Raw genomic sequence first — 26,270 nt, 5'->3', positions numbered from 1 at the left:
GCGGGTCTCCGCTTGGCGCTGGCTCTAGCAGTGACCTCTCTTTTCGCCTCACCCACCCGATCCCTCCGCTTCGACCTCCAATCGGGCAAACCCAAGTGCATCTCCGAGTACATCAAGCTCCACGCCACAGCTGTCGGCAAATACAACATCCTCAACCCCGATGACTCCAGCCCCCTTCTCGACTCCAGCCCCAAAGGCGGCGGCGGCCAGACCGGGCTTTGGAGAGGATGGCAAGAAAAAGGACTAAGACGAGAGACCCAATCCAACCCGAATGGCCCGTTGGGTCTACCATGGACCTGACCCGACCTGTTTTTCTATCGGATCGAGTCTGAGTCCAAATTTAGAACCCGAACAAAAAATCGAATTACTCAGGATCCGGTCCGACCCGACCCATTTACACCCCTAATAATTACTTGAAATACAGTGTTCCAAACTCTCTTTTCCCCAAAGGGAACCACCACATACCAGCCAGATTGCAATTTTAAGGTGACTGAAATGCTGAGAAGATGGAGCAGATTAATTGATTCTCTGAATACAACAGCCAAAAGAAAAACACCAATACCATATTCAAAAGTTGGGAGCAATATATTGTCTTTGGTTCCATACATATAACTTAGAATTACATTTTGTACTGCCAGCAACAAAAGGAACACACCAACAGACTTACAAGTGTTAGTGTAAGAAAAATAATACATATGTCCAGGAACCCAATGCCCTTAACATCACTACGAAATTAATTGGCCTGAACTCCGAAAACAGAACATCCATTCAAACAGACTGCAACAATGCAGCTTCCAGAGACATATACAGCTCCCGACTTCAAGAGAGCACAAGCGCTAGAACCATTCCAGACACCAACACAATAAGAAAGGTGAGGCTCCGATTTACATGGCCAGCATTTGCAACGTTTTCATCCTGTGACTTTGAAGAGCCAGAAGGGCAGGCAAGCCCTTCTTTGCCTTCACGGCACTCACTGGCAAACAGGCCTGGCGGGTATTTGCCATAGAGATTAATGTAACTGAACATGGTTGATGCGCAATCGTTGGTGCTATCATTCAATTCTTCAGCATAAGGGCATGCAAATTCTTTGAAAGCACCACAGCAGAGCTTAGCAGAATACTGGGGCCCCTTGCACTTGCTCGTGATAATTGTGTAATTCAGGAACTCGAAGTTCACAGGGCAACCTGACAGGGATGCCAAAGAGATCAATTAGATTTACCATTAGTAATAAAGCTAAATGATGCATGACAGAATGAGATTCCACATTTGCAGCTGACTTTTTAGGATAGAGATTAAAGATCTTCCCTTTGTAATGTTCATCAGTATTTTTGGTGATAATTATAGCAACTTGGGAATTGCAACCATTATCATCATCAGACAACGATTTTCTAACAGGATTAGAAATGTTCTTCTAATAGGCTCTGTGACAGTAGTTCTGCAAAATTATACTTAGGCCCTGTTTGGGGGAGCTGTTAGTAATAGAGCTTTTGGAAGTAGAGCTGTCTAAAGCAGAGCGTTTATAAAAAGCTATTTGCTGTTTAGTAACTACACTTCTAAAGTGCTGTGGCACTTTAACATGTATTTGGTAAACAAACTGAGAAAGTACTTTTATATGACAAAATGACCACAAAGGACATTACCAGTATTATACAACAGAGCATAATAAAATATAATATATATTAATACATAAATATATGATATAGTATAATATTAATGTAATGTAATATAATATTATTATAATATAGTACTATAACATTATGTATTATAGAATAATAATTTAATATAATATTAAATTATTTAACATAACATATCAATGTATTATGATATAATGTAATATAAAATTATATTTATAGTATAATACAATAATAAATATATAAAATATTATAATTATTGGTGTAAATTAATTTTTCATCCTTCTAATAACCATTTATCTCTCTAACAAATTTTCTAGCTAGGTGATAAAATTGGTTAAATAATTACTAATATTTATTTTTATTTATTTATTTAGATCAGATTATTTGCCACTCAATCATTATTTTCCTTTTTATTTATTTTATTTATTTTATTTATTTTATTTATTTATTATTTTATTTTATTGAAATATAGAGGGGTCGCCGGCCATGGATGGTGGCCGGCATGGTGGCTGCCACCGTGGGCAGCCACGAGCTCCCAAAACAAAAAAAAAAGAAAAAAAAAGAAGAAGAAGAAGGAACGAAGGCGGCGGCATTGAGAGGAAGAAGAAGATAGAGAGGGAGAGGGAAAGGATGGGTGAGAGAGGAAGAGGCGGGATGAGAGTTTTGGAGAAAAAAGTGTGATTTAAATGGAGATATTTTGGTCCAAAAAACAGCTTTCCGACAAAGCTGAAAACAGCGTTTTCGAAAAGCTCCAAATTAAAGCTTCTCCCCAAAAGCTGTTTTCAGCTTTCCGCAAAAGCTGAAACAGCTTTACGAAAATTTTACCAAACACCATTTTTTATCTAGAAGTACTTTTGGAGGGCCAGAAAGTGCTTTTTGGCCCTCCAAAAGCTCCCCCAAACAGGGCCTTATAAATTGTGAAGAATGCTATCTATTTTGCTATTGTCATATAGCTTTCTGGATTTGCAGCTGTATCAAAATTTGTATTTGAGGCAGTCATATTTCTGCAAGAGTGACATAGCTTAATATATGCTTTCGTTTAAAGAACTTATTTGCTTGCATTATCCCAGTACCGTTGCATAACCGCACAGTGTACTCTCTGATGTCACTCAAATTGCAGAATCATGCCTGAAAATGGTGAGACTCACCAGCACATTTAGTTATCCTCATGAAACAAAATATTAGCTGAGCGCATTTCTACTACAAATATCTGTTGTTACATATACTTTCTTACATAATTATTGATGCATAAGCATAGGAAAACTATTTGGGACCAAAATGATTCATTTGGAGTGCACTCACAAGAGAAGGGCTAAGTTTTTTCAAACAACTCTTGAATTGTCAAGTTTTGGCTATTAAATGAACCAGTCGCAACGATATTGGTAAACAGTGGTTGACAGTGCTTTAGTAATTAATCATGATGCTTATAAGCATATAAACATCGTCGGGTTGATAAGTACACCACCAACCCCCCCCCCCCCCCAAAAAAAAAAAAGAAAGGTGCCCTCTATTTCACTGTTAAGAAGTGCTTAATATAAAATCCATTCTCACAATCCATTGTGAACTGAGTGTCATGGGTTCAAAAACACAAAAATAGCCTTTCGGCATGCAGGGATAATGCTACATACATCTGACCCATCCCATACCTCACAATGGCTAGACTCTCGTACATTATGCTGCCCTTTCATATATCTCAAAATTGAGAGATTGGACACTCACACCATGTTGGTACCAGTACAAGATGCATATGTGAAAATCAAAGCACATGTATCCATGGACAAGATAAAGCCAGCTGGATAATTAGATTTCATCATATATTAACCGGTTGCTGGGGACCATACATATTCTGATCTCACAATGTCGATGTATCCAATCAACCATGTTCAGTAAAAGATGAAGCGGTTTTGTTTTGGGGGGAGGGGGGGTGTTGTGGTTGATTCGGCAAAACCCAAAAATAAGCCACTTCCAGTGGCTTTTGGCATGGTATCTCAAGAATCTGCCATCTCTCACTGCTCACCAGTCAATCAGGCAATATGCTGAATTAAGTCCAAGGTTCAAAAGGAATCATCGTGATACTCAATCTCGAACCTTGGCGATCCAGCAAACTATTCCAGGTACTAATTACCTGCTATAACTTAAGAAACAAAAATTGCAAAACAAGTCGCAAACCATGCACTCACTACTCCTTCCCTTGTAGGCACTTCCTATGCCACTTTGAACTATGTGCGACATACATAGACTGCTAGCTTATGATGTTAAACCCCCACTTTGAATTGTGGATCCACTCTCTCCTTCATATCTATTTCATGTGTCATCTGAAACTGGGAGTGACATGCAGTCACTGGTAAACTATGTCTTTTAATCATGTTATGAAACCATGAACCCATTGTCTCACATGAAATCAAATGCTCCAAATGCCTTTTGTAGTTAGTTAGTTCTCCACATCATGTTTAGCTTGCAGCTAAGATCCTCCGATCTCTTGAATTCAATTCTGCCACTGAATGGTAGATAATACTAATTTAGACATTAAAACTCCACTAGCATAAGAAATTGCACCTTTCTTTCCTCCAATTTTCTCAGTTCACCCTAATATTTATCCAAAAGCCAGCTTAGACTACCTCGTAGATACAAGGACAAACAAGAAAAGTTCTTTTATCAAAAAACAAACAAAAAAAAAGCATCCCTTTAAAGTTTAAAGCAAGATTCTGAGTTCAAATCAGGTGATTCCAGCCCAAGTTCAAATCTTTATCCCATAAAATCAGCAAAATATAAGTAAAAAACAAAATCTTGAATCAGATCATAGACTGACTACTGGGACAAGATCTTACTCTTTTTCGTCTGCAGCAAACTCCGACCCGTAGGTCCATGACATTGGAACACATCATCTATCACAGCAACAAAAATTAAGCAAAAAATCAGCCCACAAACCTAAAAAAGAAAGAAAGAAAAAGAAGAAAAACCTGAGAAGTTTGAAATTAAACGGATCGATACCTGAGATGAAGGTAGAAGCAGCTGCCAATCCCACGAAACACATGAAGAGAGCCGCCCGCAAGGAGACGCTTCGACTCAAATCCATCTCCAGCCCCAAAAATGAGATCTTTCGAGGGTTCCCCGCCTCCTCCGATCTCTGGAATCCTCGGAAGAAGTGGGGCGGGAGGGTGAGGAGCAGCGGGGAGGAAGACGGGGCCGAAGAAAGCGCCGAGGAGAGGAGGGCACGAACACCCACCGGTGCGACCGAGTCAGGCCGAAATAGCCTCCTATTCGCCTCTTCCAACCGGCCCGATCTAACAACCGAACGGAGATTAATACCAATTACTGACATCCAAGTTCCCCTTAAAGAATAGAGTTATAGAGGACGCGGTTTCGCTCCAGGACGAAGGTCATCTAAAGCTATAAAAAAAAGGTGACGGTGCAATCACGGACCGTTGGATTTTAATTTTCGTGGGTTGGGCAAATCGGACGCCTACAGATGGAGGATTCCAACGACCGTGATGAATGATGCCTGGCCGCCACTCTTAGCCCACTTCTTTGCGCCACCCACAGCTGTCAAAGTAACAGCTGGAGTGCAATGATGCGAGCCATCGGATTTGTGGGGTCGGCCCATTTTTAGCTGGATCTGGCTGGAACGGAGTTTGGTCAGAAAATTCTGTTGGGTTCTTGGTTCAGCTAGCGCTGGCCAGAGCATCATTTTTTGCCGCATAGTATCAGAAGCCGTCATTTTCGCTAGTCTCATGTCTAGTTTAGCAGGGCTTTGGGAGGATACTTGGAGCACCGAACAACTTTTGCCACTGTTATATTGCATGCTGTTACGGAGGGTTCCCCGAATTTAGTCCCATATAGACCGTGTAGCGGGAAGATCTGTGCCATATAATGGGGGGCTCAATAACCCTTCTCTCAGGAGGCGCCTTTTGTGGGGCAAAACCGTGAGGCGCCGTGAGGAGGGCTCCGAGTACGCTCGACCCCCGAATCGGACCCAAAGCGAACAATATCTTCTGAGGGACACTTTCTCTTCCGCTGCTTGGATCGGTGGGGACTCTGCTGGTGACGGGGTGCAAATCCCGCATCAGATGACGCTAGAAGGAGGGCCTCAGCCCTCCGCCTATCCAGTAAGGAGCCGACCCGGGCACAGGACCTCCCCGCTGGGGGGGCTGTATTACGGGGGGTTCCCCGAATTTAGTCCCACATCGACCGTGTAACGGGAAGGTCTGTGCCATATAATGGGGGGCTCAATAACCCTTTCCTCAGGAGGCGCCTTTTGTGGGGCAAAACCGTGAGGCGCCGTGAGGAGGGCTCCAGGTACGCTCGACCCCCGAATCGGACCCAAAGCGGACAATACCTTCTGAGGGACACTTTCTCTTCCGCTGCTCGGATCGGTGGGGACTCTGCTGGTGACGGGGTGCAAATCCCGCATCAGATGGCGCTAGAAGAAGGGCCTCGGCCCTCCGCCTATCCAGTAAGGAGCCGACCCGGGCACAGGACCTCCCCGCTGGGGGGGCTGTGTTACGGGGGGTTCCCCGAATTTAGTCCCACATCGACCGTGTAGCGGGAAGGTCTGTGCCATATAATGGGGGGCTCAATAACCCTTCCCTCAGGAGGCGTCTTTTGTGAGGCAAAACCGTGAGGCACCGTGAGGAGGGCTCCGGGTACGCTCGAACCCCGAATCGGACCCAAAGCGGACAATACCTTCTGAGGGACACTTTCTCTTCCGCTGCTCGGATCGGTGGGGACTCTGCTGGTGACGGGGTGCAAATCCCGCATCAGATGGCGCTAGAAGGAGGGCCTCGGCCCTCCGCCTATCCAGTAAGGAGCCGACCCGGGCACAGGACCTCCCCGCTGGGGGGGCTGTGTTACGGGGGTTCCCCGAATTTAGTCCCACATCGACCGTGTAGCGGGAAGGTCTGTGCCATATAATGGGGGGCTCAATAACCCTTCCCTCAGGAGGCGCCTTTTGTGGGGCAAAACCGTAAGGCGCCGTGAGGAGGGCTCCGGGTACGCTCGACCCCCGAATCGGACCCAAAGCGGACAATACCTTCTGAGGGACATTTTCTCTTCCGCTGCTCGGATCGGTGGGGACTCTGCTGGTGACGGGGTGCAAATCCCGCATCACATGCCATTATCAGTTCTTGTCACCGAAGATGAGAAGCTTCTCAGTGATTCAAGAGCAAGGAGAAACTGATAACTACACTGATGAAATAGTTAATAATAGAGCTTTTATAAATAAAGTTTTTTGAAATAGAGTTTTTATAAAAAACTATTTGTCATTTGGTAACTACATTTTTAAAGTATTGTGAAACTTTAATATAAATTTGGCAAACAAACTGAGAAAATACTTTTGATATAACAAAATGACCATAAAGAATGCTATAGCATAATAATATAATATAATTTGATATTATATAATATAACATAACAATATATTATGAAATAATATAATATTATATTTATAGTATAATACAATATTTTGCTATAAAATATTATAATTCTTCTCATTATATATCAATATTTTATTAATATCATATTTTTAGGAATTAATAATAGTTGGGGCTCCTGCAGATTTTTTTTCTTTGTGCATTATGATATAAAGGGACACTTACTATAATTATATAATTTTATTAGATGTATTTTGGTCTAAAAAACAAAATTTTATGAATCTAAAACATTTTTTCTAACGCATGCTAAAAGTATTTTCTCGAAAAAGCTTCATATTGGAGCTTCTCCCAAATAGACGTTTTCAGTTTTTTGGTAAAGTTAAAACAGCTTTCCAATTTTTTTAACAAACACTACTATACCATCCAAAAGTACTTTTAGAGGATCAGAAAGTGCTTTCTAACCCACCAAAAACTTTACCAAATGGAGTCTAATCCGAAAAATCAATCGAGAATCATGGACGATTTCAATTTCATCATCAATAGGTGGTGCACTGTACAGCACATGTAATGCACATGAATTAGCTAAGTCAGTTCAAAGTTGTTATTATCTTTTATTTCATGGAGGCATTCTCTCTCCAATGGCTAAGATTATTTGCAAACACGCCCAACCTGGAAAGAAAGAAAAAATCAAGTTGTTGACGGTTTTACCGAGTAAAAGAAAGATTCTTGCTGTAGGAAATTTAACCGACCTTCTCCATCAACTTAATATAAATTCGACGATGGAATTACCGACAACAATTGACAATTATACTTCGGCTAAATAAGTTTGGAGAGGCCCTTTTTTTTGAGAATGGGCTGAACGGTCTGACACCCATGGAGATCAAAGGACATATTGAACCTCTAGAATAGATACTGCAAATCCGGTATATGGTCGTCTAGAAATATCAGGAAAGTTTGGCGTGGCTGGAACAGTTTCCACGATGTTTAAACAGTTCTGTTCCTTTTCTCCTATTTGTTTACTTTAGTATATTTAACAAAAGTGATTACATTGCCAAACTTAGGGTCCCTTTAAACATATTTTTCCTTCCTGTTTAAAGGATGGCTGCTCCAGGCTTGAGATGCTCTGGCATCATATAATGGACAACAGCTCCTAATTGAAAAGAATTATCAAATTGGCTGAGGCCACTCAAACAACAAATCATAGGATGGCAGAAGAGTGTTCTGCCTTAAAAGCTAGTCGAATACTGCATTCGACTTGGAGCAAACTCCAAAACGACATCCACAACAACAGACAGTAGAACTGGTGGGCAAGGCTCAAAGCTTTGTGTGTGTGTGTGTGTGTGTGTGTGTGTGTGTGTGTGAGAGAGAGAGAGAGAGAGAGGAAGCATTGCCAAAACAAAGAAAACATATATATTAAGTGTGAAATTTCCTCTGTTTTTCCCTTCATCTTTCCCTTTTCCTCATCCACCATCTCGCCTTCTCCATGATGCTGCATGTGCTATGTAAACAATAAATTTCTGATCACGAACAAAAAACAAAGAAAAGAAAAAGAAACTTGTATAGAAGGTAGTCTTCTTTTGATGCTAATCTGAACCGAAAACTGCCCTTGCTATGCATCTCAGTGCTATGCATCTCATTGATGTACAGCTACTTCCACTCAGGATTTAACAAAACTTCCTTCTCTGCAAGCAATTTTGCAAGCAAGCTAATCAGCGCCATTTACTTACATCTAAAACGATCTACACCGTGATTGCAAGTCAACAATAGTACAAACAAGAAAACATAGACCAAATGATTAATAAAAGAAAGATAGTGATACTCTTAACGCACGCGCACACAGAGGAGGAGAGAGATACTACTAAGCACAAAGAAAGTAAAAGTTCCAGTAGTCTGGTCTGTCAGACTTCAAAACCTATACCAGATGGAGACTGCAGCCTAAGAAGGTAACACAAGCTGCTTCATATGCGCTTGGAATAAACAAATAGATTTCAAAATACGTTATCAATGCAGTAAATAGTTTGAATGAGTACTTGCACAAACATCTAAGCTAGCATTTACCTTGGCATAACGGCATGTGATATGGGCATTAAACGTTTGTGTCAAATAAAAAAAAGGAGAAAACAAGAACAGGACTCAGGAAACTTGTAAATGAGAAACTCATTATCTAAACCATTTATAACTAAAATGGCTTCAAGTCCAGCTGTCCATAGGGCCAGATATTAAAGCACCCCCCACCCCATCCATCAAGATCCCAAGTCCCATGTACAAGTATTACCCCATCTATGCATCCCTATATTTCTCTTCAAATGTGCATTGCACGTGCTCCATTCTAATATAACTAGATATAATTTAGACCAATTTCTCCACAATTTAATAAAATTTAAGCATGACTTTAGCGATCAAATAGATTTGACACCTTTAACTAGGTGAGCCAACTGCTAGCAAAGAATGATGTTACAATGGTTAAATGATTTGAAGTGTTATAAGGACCCGACACATTTTGGAGCTCAGAGTCTAAAGTGTCAATCTTGAAAACACCGGTATCACCCAGTACATAAGAACCAAGATCAATGGAACATTAGATATATCCTAACATAACAATGGTTCTCTAAAATCTGCACAAAGCTCCATTTATTGCCAGAAATATTTTATACTCCAAATGCTCATTTTGGATTTGACTTTTGATCTTTTTTTTTGAAGAGGAAGTTTTGATCTAATTAAATGAAATAAAATCCACCGGAGATCTAGTACCAGAAACCTACATTTAGGCTGTTCATAAATGTCTCGATGAACTTAAGAGTTTGATAGTAAATGGCATTTCAGCTTACGCTAATATTGGACTCCTGTACAGCTTCTAACATTTCTGCAATCTCCATTTGCTTCACCACTGTGGCCTGCAATACCTGAAAGAAGAACTTACAATCAGAACATAGCAAGAGGCAAACCTCAAAGAAAAAACTATGATAAAAATGAACGATAAAACAAGGTAGAATTAAACAAATTCTGTTTTAAATAATTGCACAATTTCATATATCTACAAATCTAAATCATTTTGAAGGCCAAATGACTTATAAATAAAGGTATACAAATTTTCCAAAATAGTAATGTGAACAAAAAAAAGGGGAAAATTATAATGTCTCTGAAAATCCTTGAGATGCATCTTTTGTCTGATAACAGACTCCAAATTAGATAAAAGCTAACACTGCAACAAAAAGCAGATAAAATATTGATGCTGCCAGCTCCAGTATTCATTAGAAGCATCAAATATTTCGGAATTGTTAATCTCGGTCAAGAATTACACACAAACTATCATATACTCTCTTTTATGATATAACTTAATTTTGATATACTGATATTCTTAATTCAATTTAAGCTATTCGATTCATCTTTGAACATATAAAATCATTTAATATAAAATAAAACTTTACCTTCTTTGTCTTCTCAAGGTCAAACTCAATGGACTTGATCCTGTCCCAAGAATCAAGAAGCGCGCGCTCTTTTTCCTGTGGAATCTGTGCAGGTTTGCTACTGAGCTCATTGAACATCAACTCAAGCCTTTGAACACGTTCTAAACATGGACGGAAATTGTTTTCCGTGACAACTTCCACACTGGGATGGCTCTCTGGAGCAGGGACCAATGTATCTGATGGATGAATGTTCTCCAACCTCCTTTCATGTCTACAACCAAAGACATGAAAGAAGGATAGCAATTTAACCAAAAATGCAACTAGTGCTCTTGCAAGATATCGCAAATTTCCTTCCTCCACATCTTCCCGGGTTTGTTTGCACCTATCATTGCGCAAGTTACCTGAAACTGTAAGGAACATGATCAAATCCCAGTCTGAAAATTCTAAATTAGGACTTTATCAGCACATGCTTTTTTTAAAGTAGTGAGAAATGATAGGCAACTTCCATTTTAAAAGACTAAGCGCTAGATAGGAAAAGATGATTAAGTAGGATGATTGTAGCTGGCACAAACTGCCTGCATAAGGTTGTTTATATGCATACAATTAACTTGGTGCCAAAAAAAAAGATGTAATAAGCAACTAGCTTGGTACCAAAAAAAGATATTATAGGCAACAACAAAAGTTATCCATGTGTAGATTAGATAGAGTAAATACTGCAAAAAAGAAATAAAAAAAATAAAAAAGTAACGCAATTCCTTCTATAATTAGGGAATTGTCATGATAAGTGATTTCACAATATTGCAGAACACCAACAATTCAGCACATCTGTTTAAAAAAATCAAGTAGCATAAACTTACCACACATCAATACACTCTTGAGCAGATATTCATCATATCTGTGTTATCAGCACTGAAATTTATTAACTGAATCGACCACTGGGCTATTCTGAGCAATTATAGATTCAAGGGATCATCTTGTTAACTGCTATATTCCAAAATTATAGTAGTCATGGTTTATAGCCTCTAGTTCATAGCAAAACTAGACTGCCACAAATATTTCATGATGGGACACAAAAGTTGGCAAAAAAAACCCATATATAATATATCATACTGAAAGATGTGTTAAGCAAATCATAGTTTATGACATTCCCAAGGATCAAAAATTCATTGGATTAAGGCTTAGATAAAATGTTTATCAGGCTCTCAGTGTGATACAAGTGCAGAAAAAGACATCTGAACTAGAAGTAAATATTCATTTCTAACAAAATAGAACTTTCGGAAGACAGCAGATAAGGAACTTAGAGATCACAATGGTGGGGATAACTAAACAGTTATGTGGCTGAGTAAATTTAACTGTCAGTACCTAGTGAATGTGATGTTCCATTGGCAAAGCCACGTCCATGATCCTTGAGTTCTCTTGATGCATGACCAGCAGATCCTGTTTTCCTTCTGGATACTACAGTCTTATCAACCAACACAAAGCGGTCATGGCAACTGTAGTAAGATGTTGAATCTGCCATCCTAGCCTATATGCATAACAATTACAAAACATAAATTACAAAAATGTAATTCTAGTATCTAATTAAAAGAATGAAAACTAATCACTCTAAAATAATGACTAGTAACTATTATTTCAACTGTGCATGAAGATAGAATGCCCTTATATCATAGATATTAATATCAGAATGTCAAATTAATGGAAGAGATGATGATTAGTATCATTTCCACATGGCACAAACTACCTAGGAATTAGTGGTTCAGAGTCTTCAGACTGTAAATATGATCAAGGGGTTGTGTGGACATGGATGTCATGTTCATTGATATCTCCAACATCAATGCTGACCAGCCAAGAGAAGGCAGGTAGAATGAAGGAGAAAGGATTGAGAAGGCACTTGACACCATAATTCAAAGATCTTTCATTGGAGATACATTAAAAAAAAAAAAAATCATCTTCTGATTTCTAGTACTCCAAATTTTTTAAGATTATAGGATCACCAGGCCTCCATTCTGTTTCTCCTTTCATCCTCAGATCTGAATCCCATGACATATATATCACGGATACACAGTAGCCAAACATCGATACAGCCCATAAAAGAAAAGGCAATGGGCATATAAATATGATAAAGTAACACTTTATCCAATCTAGAATAGTGAAAAATGGAAATAGTCATGATTTCCAATAAATACTGCTAAATTCAGCATTATACCAAAACATATATAAAGAAAATACCATTAAATTATTTTTTGGGCCCTCCCCACCCACTGCCCCTTTTTACCTGAAGTTACATGTTAGTAAATGTGCAAGAGTGAGAACCGAATATGACCGAACAGAATAGTTCAAGCATTCAGAGGAAGGACGAATTTTTCATTTATATATTGTGATAGAATATATGAAACTCATAAGAAAATGGCTCAGATAGAATATAAGCATGCTGACATCTGAATAGTATAATTCCTGAAAATAATATTGGTAATTTAACATTACATTTAAGGTTCATCATTGCTTTTGTACATAACTTTTATTATCTGACCTTTTCTCCCTCTGTTTCCTACAAGGGAGTCAGCTCAATGTATATACATTAGAGGGAGTGGCTGTTAACTAGAAAGTGAAGGTTTAGAAAATCACAAAGAAATGCATAGAAAATAAACATGCTGCTATATCTTGCACCTGCTACAACTTATTGCATAAACTCTTGAAATCCTTTAGAAGTCAATCTTCCTAGGAACATGAGATTGATTTGTTGAAAACATATCAACTCTGTAGAAAACTTATAAAGTGGTAAGGTGAAATAGTACTTAAAGTCAAACTTGCTTACTGGTCCAGTTTTTCAAATAGTTGTTTTACTTTTTGTACGAAAGGTAATGAATTATTATAATGAAGAAGTTTACATTAGTCTCCATATCTGTCCAGAATGAAAGTAAGCTATATACCACAAGGATGAAAGTGTCATAGTACACCTACTGTGGTATCCATCTTGGCACCTCGTATTCATGTCATACTATGCCACATTTTAATGCAAGTTTAAAAAGTTGCAAAACAGGACCATAAATAAGATCATATTGAACATGTAAATCAAAATATGTGTTACTCACTTCTTCATGAACCGGAGCCAAACGACTATATTCGGCAGTTCTGGACATAATAGGAGAACCAAGATCATCAAAATCTGATCCTGATTCAGCCGTTGAAGTATCACTGCTTCTTCCCTGCCATTCAAATAAGCAATAAAATGCAATTTAGAAGAGGAAACTTCAAAAATTGATCTCCATAATCAACCTAGAGTAAACACCATCAACAATTCTGTTGTCTTGCCTTCAGTGTGCATAGCCTAGGACAGGGTTCATTTCTTTGTTCTCCAACAGATACTCGCCTAATTTCCCTTACAAATGCTGCTTCAACACTATGTGCAAGCTACAAGAGAATTTCATATCAGTACTCTTCATTCTCTTGGTTGATAAAAATACTTCACATATTTGATTAAGAAGGTAACACAACGAATTTGTGAGCTAATATAATGTAATATGATTGGCCTGTTACTGCTTGAGATGCCCTACCTTCATAATGACAGGGTCATTCCATGGTCCTTTATTAGACCTAAGACATCCACCTTCATCAGAGCATGTGCATGAGCCACCCAGGAATTCTGGCAGTTGGCTGAAAGAAAAAACAGGAAAACAAAATTAAAAATCCAATTTGCAGCGCTGCTACAATATGTAAAGGAAACAATTGATAGCATCAGAGCCAGAGAAGCTAGAAAAGCCAACCTTGCATCAATAGCTTCAAGAAGTCTACTCTGATATTTGGTCCCAAGTACCTGCGCAAATTAAATGAACCATGAATCAAGGCTGAAGAAATCAGGGGAAAAAAATCATATATTTACTTCAGAAACATGGATCCTACATGGATCTTTGCCGTGGTTTTGGGGTCAAGAAATCCCTTTACAGTGTTCCAAAGCAGCTTGAAACCATGACCGGCATTAACAATGAACATTTGATGAAGTGTCTGCATTAACGGACAGTTGAGCGATCCTTCTTAGTGCTAGACCAAAACTACTTGAAAAGAAGATGTTACCGTAAAATAGTAGATACCTCAGGATAGTAATCACCATCTATTTTCTGCATATTGTGCAAGAGGTCTCTTGCTGTCTTGCTGAAATTCTTCAATCCCTGTATTCCAACAGAACTCTATATGAGTGGGTTCCTCCATAACTGAAAAAATCACCAATATGCCCGACATGCTATGTGAAATCTTTTTTTATTCTCATTCAAAAGAAGAAGACCATTTGTAAGCTGCCCTATCAGGGTAAAGAAAACGCAGTGACTTGACAAGAAAACAGAGACACCATCTTACCACACCATGCACATCCAGTATTGTTGTTGTTGAATCAATGTGCCTTTTGGCAGCAATTGAACAAGCAGGAAATCTCTCATGCAGGGCCCTCTCAAATTCCTGTACGTGATATTTTATGTAGCGCTCAACTGTAGTGATGTGCATAAGCTTGTTAGGCTCGACTCTTCCAAGCCTCTCAATGTATACAGGCCTTCCCTCCCTGTCCACTCCATGGTACCCTTGAGGATAGTAGTGTAGGACTTCCTCCAGTTCTTCAAAGTCAAAATCCTTGAATCCAGTACATTTAATTGTCATTATCATGCCATATGTAAATTAAGGATTATAAATCGCTTCAACGTAACATAAACAAATTGCAAATAAGGCAATAAAATATTCAAAACAACAAGTATTATAAATTGAGAAAACATTTTATGCTGGAAGGAGCATATCCCACTATAAAGAGAAGATTTCCTAAAGTTAAGGAGCCAAATATTTGAACATATGAGAGTATGAAAAGAAGTTCTTAACTGCACCTCTAAGAAAAAATATACATGCTCAAAACCATTCAGAGAGGACAGACTGAACCCTGATAACTTTGAAAATGAATAGAAAATAGAGTTTCTTCCACTTGGCAAGGGTAGCAATAGACTGCTAAATCTATGAAACAGTTACCTGGTCACATCTAGATTATTCGCTATCCATTCTATTTCTTCAACAAAAGATTCTTGTTGCTCCTATCTTTACCTGATACGATTCATTATGCCTCCCCATTTTAAAAATCCTTAATGCATGTAAAAGTTCTCTGGAGCATGTAATAATTGCCTCACCTCCAAAATAGTGTCTGCTCTAAACTCTTTTCTCCATCGAAGCATCTCGGCCCACATCTGGGTCGATCTCTCAAAGTCAAATTTCCTAGCCTTAAGAAATCTGAACGAAATAAACAGAGTAATCAGCCAGCATAGTTATGCTTCAAATGCATGCTTAAAACTTAAATTTATAGCATATAAAAACTAATGTTACATCGCTGCAAGTCCTAAAGATCACGAAAACCTGAGCAACGTGTGATAGTCATCGTGCTTATCAGGCAATAAATCCTTGGCAATGAGCTCTTGCCGGAAAGCATAGACTGCGCGCTCCTCTTCAGCATCCCTTATATCCTCGATCGCAACTGAAGGAACCCTGAAATCAACTTTCCGTTTCCCTCGTTTCTTAAGAGAGTGGGTAAATTTAGTGGAAGCATTCAAAGCCTTCTTCTTCAGAGACCCGATCTTTGTTCTCCTTCTCTCATCTTCCGAGATCTCAACATCTGATCTCCTCTCTTTCCTCTCATCGCAACTGACCGCTCCTTCAAATCCTTCTACGTGGAAGACTGAAATGTCACAATGCACCATAAATAAGTCAGAAAAAAGACAATCTAAACCACGGCTTTTCTATGATCATAATACAGTATCTTCTACAGAGCAGAGGGAAGAAAAACCAAATGAACATACCTGACATTTTCCAGATCTCAGACTTCAGAAGATGAGAACTGCAATCGATACTGTTAATAAAAGTCCAACCTGATCACAAAAACACCGTCACTGTACTAATGTTATTTATCCTGATTAGAAAAACAGGGGAGAAATAAAGAAAATCTAAAAGCTTACGTCTCCGTATCGCTGAGGGGTTCTAGAGTGCAGCAAAGATCCATACAAGGCCCTGCAAGCAAGAAAACTTCAACAGCTGATCAATGACAGTAAATAAACAGCAAGAAAAAACTACATGTTATCTTCCTATCTTGTTTCCTTATTGTTCGATCCACAGATCTAAATTTTAGATCAACAACCAAACGTTTTAGTTGGAGAGAAACTCCAAGAAAATTAGATTAAGGAACGGCTCAACCTCAATGGAGGCTCCAAGATCCAGTGCAAAGGAACCGCAAAATCCTTTGGACCAAGAGGCTCGCAGCCTGCATTGGCTCAACCGTTATTCGAATCCGTTAATAAATCCTTTATGCTAAACCAAACCCTCATTAAATCTCAGCAACCCCCCAAAGATCCATTAAAACCGCAACAAATCTCGTAACTCTCTCCAAGATCCTTGAAACTCTCTCCCAAAACCGTCAAAGAATCCTCCGAAATCAAGAAAACCCACTCAGACCCGGATTTCCCGGATCCAAAGCACCAAGAAACGCGTTCCAAAACGGATTTAATAAAATCAAGAAAAGAACCCCCGAAACGCCAGATCCGGCGATCAAACAGGCGGGAGAATACGGCGATGGCGGATCTGAAGCCAATACCTCTCGGAAACTCTAGTTCGGTTGCTGGGGCGGCGACAAGAGAGGCGAGGTGGAGAGAAGGATCCGAGGAGAAATCGGTTAGACGAGCAAACGGAGGGCTACTATCTATGCAATGGTGTGGGATTTCTAGGCTGGAACACAAGAGAGAGAGAGGGGAAGAGAGAGAAGAATTGGAACTGTTCTTCTCTGACCCTTCCTCTCTCCGTCTTTCACTCTTTCTCTCTCTGTAACGCCTCTGCCTTCTTTCACTGTTTTCTTCTGCTGGCGTCTGGAAGAGAAAAATTCGAAGATTCGCCCGACCTCTCTGCTCGGCTACCCTCTCTCTCTCTTTATCTCTCTCGTTGTCTCTGTCTCTTTAAGGCTCCTTCGTTTTCTTTGTTTTAAGTTTGTGCCACCACTACGATTCTGACTATATATACGCTTTTTATACGTGTCCGTCTTGGTTTTGGTTTTTAGTTTTTATTATAATTCGGAGGCCGATTGCTTGCCGTCCGATCAGGTGGACCGGACCTAGATCGCCGATTTCTAAAACTCTACGCCACGTGTCATAGAGCAACCACCTCAACGCGACTTCCGTGCCAAGTACATCTCGTCCATCCATTTCCAAAGGATGCATCGTCCACACGGAAGTTCTAAGTGGAATGCTGAACAAAAATCGCACATCAGAAAACGATATCCATCCTCTGATTATATATATATATATATATATATATATATATGAAGCATCGCCTGTAAGATCATCTAGCCAGTTCAACCTTGCTCCTCTTTTCCGAATTTCTTTCTCCTCCTCTAAAATACGAAGTCCTTTTCTGTATCCATGGACTATGTTCTTCAATACAATACATGACTAAGTGGTATAGACCTAACAAATTAGTTATCCAACAACCTGTACATATATTTAGGCAATTGATACATAATTTTCATAACGTCGTCTTCATCAGTACTATTCAAATGGTAAACACTCAACAAGTTTCTTGATACATACTTTAAATTTCTTTGATACATACTCGGTATTTACCTAAAACACGATACATATTTAAACAAATTGATACATAGTATCCAGAGCATCATGTTTACTAGTACATAGTATAGATTCAAATGATACACACTTAATAGATTATTGATATATACTTTAAGCTTCTTTGATGCATACCCAACAACGATTTAATACATACCTCTAAATGAATCGATAAACATCTAGACAAATTAATATGTAGCTTTTAAAACATCATCTTCACGAGTACATGGCATATATTAAGATGATACACGCTCGATAGAATTCTGATGCACACTTTTAATTTCTTTCATAAGTACCCAACAGAGATTCAATGCATATCTCCAGGCAGATCGATGCACATTCAAGTAAATCGATATACAATTTCTAAAATATCGTATTCACTTATATATAGTACATATTTAGGGGATACACTCTACTAGTTTTGATGCATACTTAAAGCTTCCTTGATACATACCTAGTAAAGACCCAGTATACATATTTCGACAAATCGATGCACATCCAAATAAATTAATATATAATTTTTATAATATTATATTCATCAGTATACCGTATATGTCTAGATGATACACACTTAACAGATTTTTGATACATACCCAGTAGCTATCTAATACACACTTCAATGTAAATCAATATACATTTAGACAAATTGATATAAAGTATTCAGAACATCATGTTTACTAGTTTATAGTACGTATTTAAATGATACACACTTGATAGATTATTAATACATATTTTAAGTTTTTAAACACATATCTAGCAGCAATATAATACATACCTCCGAATAAATCAATATATAGCGTCTAAAATATGGTGATCATCATATATAACCCATGATAGATAGACTTTAGTAGCATGGATGCTCTATTTTTCGCTTTTGATGTATGCGATATGATTTTAGGTAAAAAGAAATAAATTCGCACCATACAGGCTGAAAAAGGGCAGCATATTTGTTGTTTGATTGCATCTCACGTATTAATTGAACGGTCCAGATGTCAGGAGGAAAGCACGGGAGAGAAAAGGGGCACAGCATATGGACGGTTTACGAGGGTGTCTACGAATCCTAGGGCCTGGGGGCTAGCCATGGGGCGTGGTCTTGTCACATGAGACCACGGTTAGGGTTCACGGGGCGACGGTGGGCTAAGAGTAAGTGCGTAGGTTAGTTAAGCTTTGCACACGTCAGCTCGGGAACCAAACATTCGAATACGTGTCGCTCTCCCATTAGCTTCAAGCACGCCCCTCCTATGAAATGTCAGCGGTGCGGCCATTTACTCCGAGGTCTCTTTAGTCTGTACCGCTTAGTGGGACCCAGGAGTCTGCTGATTTTGTCATGTTGCAATTTATATTTCTGTCTCTTTGGGATTGGTGGTCTGTACCGGGCTCCGATGGAATTTATTAGGGTCAAGGGAAGCCACGTGGGCGCTTGCGTCAGGCGCGGTGGACTATGGTGGATGACGTGGCAGTTTCGTAGCCACGGAATGTCCGAAGATGACTGTACCTTCTTCTACTCATGCTCAAATTATTGGTGGAATTTTAGAAAGCGGAAGGAGAAGTTGTATACAGAGGCTTCTGATTTTATGAGCGGCAGGACTGTTTCAGACCTGGTTTTGTATTGATTTCTTACGGTATTTATGGTTTTTTTAACGAAATTCCCTTGCATTTACATCGCTATAAATACAAGGAATTTTATCCATAGGAGATGCATGGTGACAAACCCGAAGTAGTATGTGACTTTAGCTGCGTTACTTTTATGTTAGGATCAATATTGGTGACCTTTTACTTTCTTTTTTTTATTTTTTTATTTTACTAAAGCAGAAGTTTTATATATTACAACTACGAATATATCTAATAAAATAAAAAACAACAAATTTTGGAGTGCTTTAGATAACTCCACCTCTTCAGCTTACAAGATACTTTTGGAGTGGCAGACGATATAAAAAATACCCAATATATAGCGTCTTTGGCCTTTATGAACACATACTTAGCCTGAAAAATACCCAATATAATAAAAGTATGCTTATATGTACAGAATATTCATATGGTCAGTTAGCTAAAGCAGATATATTGAATCCTTGAAATATCGAATCCGTGCATACTTGTTAAAAGTGAAGAGCAGGTTAAGATGGACTAATTTCCATAACTTACTGTTGGTAGGTAATTTAAGTTGCTAGAGGGTTACTATCTTACCTTTAGCAACGGAACAACTTGAGCATCACAATAATCGAATAGCCGGTAATCGGTTTCTTAAACATTACTGCTCAATCAAAGTCATGATTCTATTGTGTTTTACAGCCATGCAATTGATGGTAGCTATCTTTTTTTTCCTGGGCACAATAATAACTCGCTATTCATGATGAGGTAGTGCTCTACGCAATAGTCTTAGCCCCTTTTAAGTGGTTTTCTACGCCAATTACGAGTTTGGATACCACGCTTGGTTTGATTGTAGCAATTCTTAATTTTAAATCAGCACAACAAAGAAAGACAAACAAACATTTTGATCATTTTAACTCCTTTAAACAGCTACCACCTCGCATTTTCACCCAATCACTTCATCTCCCCTGCCACTGGTGTGGTCCCTCCTCATGTGGGACCCATCTCATTTGAAAATTAAAAATATAAAATAATGTGACAGTGTTTTTGTTTTCCAAAACAGCTTGGCTGAACGATTTGAATTTTTAAAAAACCTTCTCTATTAATTATTTCAAGCATCAACATTTAATAAAAATTTATCCTGTATTTTGTTATTTATTGTTGAAATATGTTTTATTGGTGATGAATATTTTTGTTGTAGAAATCAAGATTAAATTTTATTGATATTTGTGCAACTGTATTTGAGCTAGAGAGGATCTATTGTAATCATATTATTCTAAATAGTTTGTAAGTTTTTGGCTGGACTAGGTCTCGTAATTTTTTTCTTTATATTGAAAGATTTTCCACATTTAAAAGATTGTGTTGCATCTTGTTCGTGGATTGCTTGATTATTTTGTTTGTTAGTTGCTTGAGTAGATAGTGGAGATTATTGTTGCTTGGTGAGTGATATCCCATTTAATTACACAAAGAAAAAAAATTGTACATCATTATTTCTTGATTGCATTTTTTTAATACCATCAACTCAACAATGAGAGTCTAAGGCTTCCATGTCATTCCATTGAGGAGTAATTAGCTTTAAACCGGTGCAGAGTGCATTCAAATCTTGATAAAAAAAAAATGGAGCCTAGTTGTTTGCTTGTATGAAGACCAAATAAATAAGTTGGTGAGATCAACAAGTAAATCATAAATGCACTGTGGATAAGAGGAGGGACAAATGACATTTGAGCACTTAGCCGTTCCTATAAATAGAGATTTGAAGCTTGATTAAGAAAAGCAATTGATGAATACGTTTTGTTATACACGCACTTTCCTCAGCACATCCTTTTCTTGAAGGTAACATGAAAAGAGATACAAGTATGTACATCAAAATAGACTAATAGAGCCATGTACGCACGGAACTTACTTATCATTTAGAGGACGTGTCCTTAGCATTTCTCAGCTACAACTCAAGGAGTTAGGAGTATCTAATAGATTCAAGCTAAAACTTAATGATAAAAATATATCTTCTTTCTTTTAACTTGCATGGATACTTATGCCTTTAACTAATGAAACCGAATTCCGGCTGATTAATCTTGCTGTTCACGTAACGGCGTACTCTTACATCAATGTAATTGTAAACATCTCGAATGGTAGTTAATTTAGGACCTAAATTTTAGGTCAAATGTCTTGATTTCCAACAACGAAACAGTCTCCATAGCTAGGCAAGATCACTTTATATCCCCGTGACATTGGGAGCTTCCCAATGCTAATCTATTTTGATTGCTTCAAAAGGAGGAACTTGCGAGATCCATCTACAGACTACAGTATCCATTCTTTGGACCACTGACCAATACTGGCATGACACAGTAGTCACAGCACTGTGTTTTTATCTCTTTGGTCGTTTTGAGGGTACCTTTTCGTCTTTTATTCTTTTATCCTTTGGAGGATCCAAACAGGGAATACGGCAAAAAGGGGGGATATCGCGGCAGGACTCAAGGGAGGCGTCGTTATCCGGTATTGGCAAGCCGTGGGGTCGCAATCGTGCCTGCTATTCCCGTTTTGTTGTTTTGGCACGACGGGGACCGGCCGGAGACTATCCGACGGTGACGGGAAGGGAGGGACAGGATATCGCTAGGCGCGAGGGAGAGAGACAAATCGAAGAAGGGGGGCTCCCATTTCTCAATGCCCACCCGTGATATCTGACAGGTCTTGTCTTGTCCTCGGATTTCCCGCTGACAGGGACAGGAACTTAGGGATGGCGCGTCAAGGATATCGCCGCCGTTTTCACGCCTTGTTCCCGGGTCTGAGGGGCGTCCAGGGCTTCATCATTTCCGCGTCGGGGATTTCGTTTGGCTCCCGGCAAGCGAACGTCGGATCCGGTACTGGCCTTAGATGATTATTTTTATTGTAATAATAGCTCCTGAGCCCCTCCAGACTCAAAGGTAACAGCCGTCATAACACTATAACGGCCTTCATAGCTAAAATTTTGTTATGTAAGTTATTTTTTGATATATGTGGTTGAGGTGCCGAATTTGTAATTAGGAATGCTGACTCGACGCTGACTGCAGCAGGGATAGCCCTCTCCATGGTATTTCTATTCTTAGCTGATTTTAGAGCTGCTTAAAAAAGAGATCATCTATATGCACATCTCAAATTAGGGACGGAACATATCAATCTGAAAGGTGATTTGGCTACTGTAATCAGGTAGATTCAAGACTACATAAAAGCAGGAGAAGAACATCCATTGCTAGGTTATTGAGAAACTGTGTGGTTTTCTAGGTTATTCATGCTTATTGTGAAGCGAACAGCGCAGCTAATTAGATCGCTTCGTTTGTTGTGCAAGGCTCCGACGGCTGGCCACCCTCTATTTGTCCCCTTCTCTTTTTTTGTTTTTTTTTTTTAATGTACTTCCAGCATGATGTATCCGACTGACAAAAAAAAAACTTTATTATATGATAATTGTAAGAATGGGTAAATTGAGAAATAAAATTTTATTTGAAAGAAGGATGGTAGACTGCCCCTCCACTATCTATCCCTAAATAATCTTATTTGTTTCCAAATTATCTTTCTATAGACTTGTTTGAATTATTAATTCAATAAATTTTAAATTTTTTTCTAAATCTTCATCCACACATGCCCACTTACGAATTCACATAAAATTATTTATTAATTTAGAATATTATATATATCAGTAGGAGTGGTATATAATAAAGACGATTAAAGTCTAGTAATGAAAGGTAGTTATAGCTCGGCCCCATAAAAACACATCTAATGTAGTTATTGTGCCATGTATGTAATATGCCGGCATTTACTACACCCCAAGTAGTTAAGGTGCTCATCCGTTCTTTCCAAAAATTGACACCAACTTCTGCTTTATATAACTAGGCCAGAGATGGATCTTCCTTGTTCCATAGAGCTCGATCTAATTTAGGCATCGAAGGATCCCATATTGGATAAAATACAGTAACCTTTGTTGCTTGTCTTCTCTTTTTGGCATGTCCATACTCTGAGTACCATCCAACCAAGTAAGTACGAGTGAAAACCGAGCCAACCAAGCCAAATCTCAAAGCACTCGGTCAAGTCAGATTCGATTTTGGCAGCAACAATTAATTATTAAAAATTATTTTATTATATGAATAAAGGTCTCCATAGATGGCAACACTTGTTCAACTCTTGGGCATTATTTTCATTATTCATCGAGATAAGCATTATGTTTATTACCATGTTTAACAATATTAGTTTTGGATTTGATTTTAGTTAGCTTATTTCTCTTCCCTATGTGTGAAATAGCAGCAAATATAACATTGTAATGGTTGTCACACCAAATTTAATTGCAAATGTCAATAAGTCAGCCAAGGTTGCCTACTTGGATCCCACGTAATCCTCACCACTATCTATGGGTTGGATGAAGAAAATTTAACTCCGTATTAAAGGCAAATTAAAATTTACGATTCTTACCTTTTTTTTTTTTTGTTCATTTATTATATCATCTTCATCATCACGATCATTATTTTTCAGAGAGTTGGATGGTCCAAGAAGACATCTTCATAGCATCAAAACACCTATTGTTCATTTTTTGACCTACATCATTATGCCCTTTAGACCTCTTTTAGGTGACCCTAATCTCGATCGTAATATCATTTTTTTTTTGATGACCCTCTGATTTGTGAATGAGCTTTAACTTGGACAAGCTTAGCCCTTTATAGTACACGAGCCGGACTAACGGTAATCTATACAAAAATTAGAATAAAGCTAGATTTAAAACATCGTAGGATGACACGCCCGTTACCCTATACTTACCCCACTCCACATAGGCTAGAGCACAGGCTGTCGTGCAGATTGAGTCAAAGCTTACAGAAAAGCCTTGGTAATGTATAGTTGATGATGTTTTGCACTCTTAATGTACTATTAGCAGCCCATAAGGAATTAAAAAGAAAAAAAAAAGTTAATTATGAGAGTCGACTACATTGTTAAGATTCAAACCTGTCCTAATCTAACATTAGATATCGATGATTTCATTTGCAAACATAACTTGGCATAACCTACATTCATGAGGTGTCTAGACTCAACCAAAGGTGTTCAAACATTGGAACTTATTGTACTATCCTATATATCTCTTTTATGCTTCTCTTGGCTTTATGCATTGTGTGCTCTTCTTAACAAACAATTCTTTACCATAACGTGTATTTGTGGCCAAAACTCTATTGCCACCCTTTGTCCATGCGATGTTTGGCTCTTGCACCGGGAGCTAACCATGCACATAATAATATTCTAACTTCTAACATAAAAAAAAATTGATTTGACTTACATAAAATAAGATTTCTTTTATGAATATCCATCTAAAAATTCAAATTTGCGTGAATATCCTTTTAAACTTTATATTTATTTTTATACTCTCATAAAATACTATTTTTGCATAAATGCCTCTATTATAACAGTTCTTTTAACACCATTAATAAAAATCTTATTTATTTTAATTAAAAATAAATAAAATTTTGAAATTATTTTTTTGTACCTCTATCACCACCATCTTATAAATTTTTTTTCCACGCCTAACTATTAAAGATATTTTAGTCTAATTTGAAATTGTTAATTTTTTAAAGAGTACATATGCAAAAATAGGGATTAAAGAAAAAAATAGAACAGTAAAACAAGTGTTTTAAGAGGGTATACATGTAAATATTAATTTTAGAAGGATATTTATACAAAATTTGATATTTAGAAAAATATTTACAAATTTTTTTATAAATAATAAACTACGATAATCAAATGAGATCAAGACCGTTCATCTTTATCTCGATCCTTTTGGCCAGCTGGTGGCGGCGATTAGTTCGGTGAGGCCGCTCAATGCCGTACCACTTGGCCCTTTGCTGTCCCAACTGCCCCCGAACATTACTTGAATTTTTTTATTATTTCATCTCGGGCCGGAGGGAGGTGTAGGTCCCGGGATGCTTCGTTCCGGCTTCGTCTTCGCGACAAAGGAGTAGGGCCCACCAATGGCCATGCTGTCATCAGAGGGGTAATTATTGCGGAATGGTGGGGGTATTTTAGGAATGTAAGAAGAGGAAGTGGGCCCCGCCAGGCCCACCATCCAGCTTTTGTGGCACGCGAAGCCGCTGCTGCCGCAGCAGCAAACCGCGCTTTAACGGATTCCAAGCACTGTTGGAGAGAAAAGCACGGCCTCGCCTTTATTCCTCGGCGAGGAATTCGCGATTAGCTTTATCTCCTTATGAAGAAGAAAAAGATGCTAACGCATGTGAGATGCACGTGACGGACTGTGGGAAAGTTGATGGAAAGAGCAGGCAGGTGTTGCTTTAAGCATCTGCTTGATATTTTTTTTCCCTTGTGGTAAGAAAGCATCTGATATTCTGATTGCTTGATGTTGATCTTGACCTGTGGAACCTTTATTTTTGCTAAAAAAAAGGGATATTTTTTTGTGCTTTTTTATCACATCTTCAATTTATAATTTATCTGAAAGATTATTTTGTCATTGCTGATCACTTGCATGGAATCCTGCTTCTGTGATGGTTTAAAAAACACCCAATTCCCAATGTCCCATTTTTCTTGATCTTTAATATATTTATAATATATTACAGATGCTAATATTTTAGCAACTCATTTGGACATAGGCTGGTTATGGTTAAACAATTCGATGTCGGTCGAATAAGA

The 26,270-nt window shown here is 38.4% G+C and overlaps 2 protein-coding genes across 4 annotated transcripts; both read right to left on the bottom strand.

The window, feature by feature from the left end:
- Positions 1-544: 544 nt before the first annotated feature.
- On the bottom strand, positions 545-5,013 carry LOC103718467 (GPI-anchored protein LLG1-like). The gene is made up of 3 exons (XM_008807307.4): positions 4,626-5,013; positions 4,463-4,519; positions 545-1,184 (listed from the first exon to the last, which is right to left on the bottom strand). The coding sequence occupies exons 1-3, from the start codon at positions 4,954-4,956 to the stop codon at positions 820-822; spliced, it is 753 nt and encodes a 250-aa protein (XP_008805529.1). The 5' UTR covers positions 4,957-5,013; the 3' UTR covers positions 545-819.
- Positions 5,014-8,390: 3,377 nt separating this feature from the next.
- On the bottom strand, positions 8,391-17,398 carry LOC103718468 (phosphatidylinositol/phosphatidylcholine transfer protein SFH13-like). 3 transcript variants are annotated; one of them, XM_008807311.2, is made up of 16 exons: positions 17,018-17,398; positions 16,386-16,437; positions 16,230-16,298; positions 15,790-16,108; positions 15,567-15,666; positions 14,761-15,027; positions 14,499-14,576; positions 14,311-14,412; positions 14,175-14,224; positions 13,965-14,064; positions 13,723-13,821; positions 13,503-13,616; positions 11,773-11,935; positions 10,432-10,811; positions 9,832-9,906; positions 8,391-8,685 (listed from the first exon to the last, which is right to left on the bottom strand). In XM_008807311.2, exons 3-16 carry the CDS (start codon positions 16,234-16,236, stop codon positions 8,668-8,670), a joined length of 1,872 nt encoding a protein of 623 aa, XP_008805533.2. In that variant the 5' UTR covers positions 16,237-16,298; positions 16,386-16,437; positions 17,018-17,398; the 3' UTR covers positions 8,391-8,667. The 3 variants fall into 3 exon arrangements, with proteins under 3 accessions (XP_008805533.2, XP_008805531.2, XP_008805530.2); XM_008807309.3 differs by having other exon boundaries at positions 10,432-10,817; positions 16,230-16,319; positions 17,018-17,395; XM_008807308.3 differs by having other exon boundaries at positions 10,432-10,817; positions 17,018-17,395.
- Positions 17,399-26,270: the final 8,872 nt, after the last annotated feature.

This window comes from Phoenix dactylifera, chromosome 1, assembly GCF_009389715.1.
Source record: "Phoenix dactylifera cultivar Barhee BC4 chromosome 1, palm_55x_up_171113_PBpolish2nd_filt_p, whole genome shotgun sequence".
Taxonomy (NCBI): domain Eukaryota; kingdom Viridiplantae; phylum Streptophyta; class Magnoliopsida; order Arecales; family Arecaceae; genus Phoenix; species Phoenix dactylifera.
This window is presented reverse-complemented; position numbering and strand designations above follow the sequence as displayed.

What these genes read in the sequence shown, in the direction of transcription:
- LOC103718468 (XM_008807309.3), bottom strand. An exon ending in ATGACCCTGTCATTATGAAG is followed by an intron (nt 13,822 to 13,964) that starts GTAGGGCATCTC and finishes ATTCTCTTGTAG; the next exon opens with CTTGCACATAGTGTTGAAGC. An exon ending in TGGCTCCGGTTCATGAAGAA is followed by an intron (nt 11,936 to 13,502) that starts GTGAGTAACACA and finishes TTATGCATATAG; the next exon opens with GCTAGGATGGCAGATTCAAC.
- LOC103718467 (XM_008807307.4), bottom strand. Translation starts at nt 4,956, where the DNA reads ATGTCAGTAATTGGTATTAATCTCCGTTCGGTTGTTAGATCGGGCCGG. An exon ending in TGCTTCTACCTTCATCTCAG is followed by an intron (nt 4,520 to 4,625) that starts GTATCGATCCGT and finishes TTGCTGTGATAG; the next exon opens with ATGATGTGTTCCAATGTCAT. An exon ending in TTTGCTGCAGACGAAAAAGA is followed by an intron (nt 1,185 to 4,462) that starts GTAAGATCTTGT and finishes CATCCCTGTCAG; the next exon opens with GTTGCCCTGTGAACTTCGAG.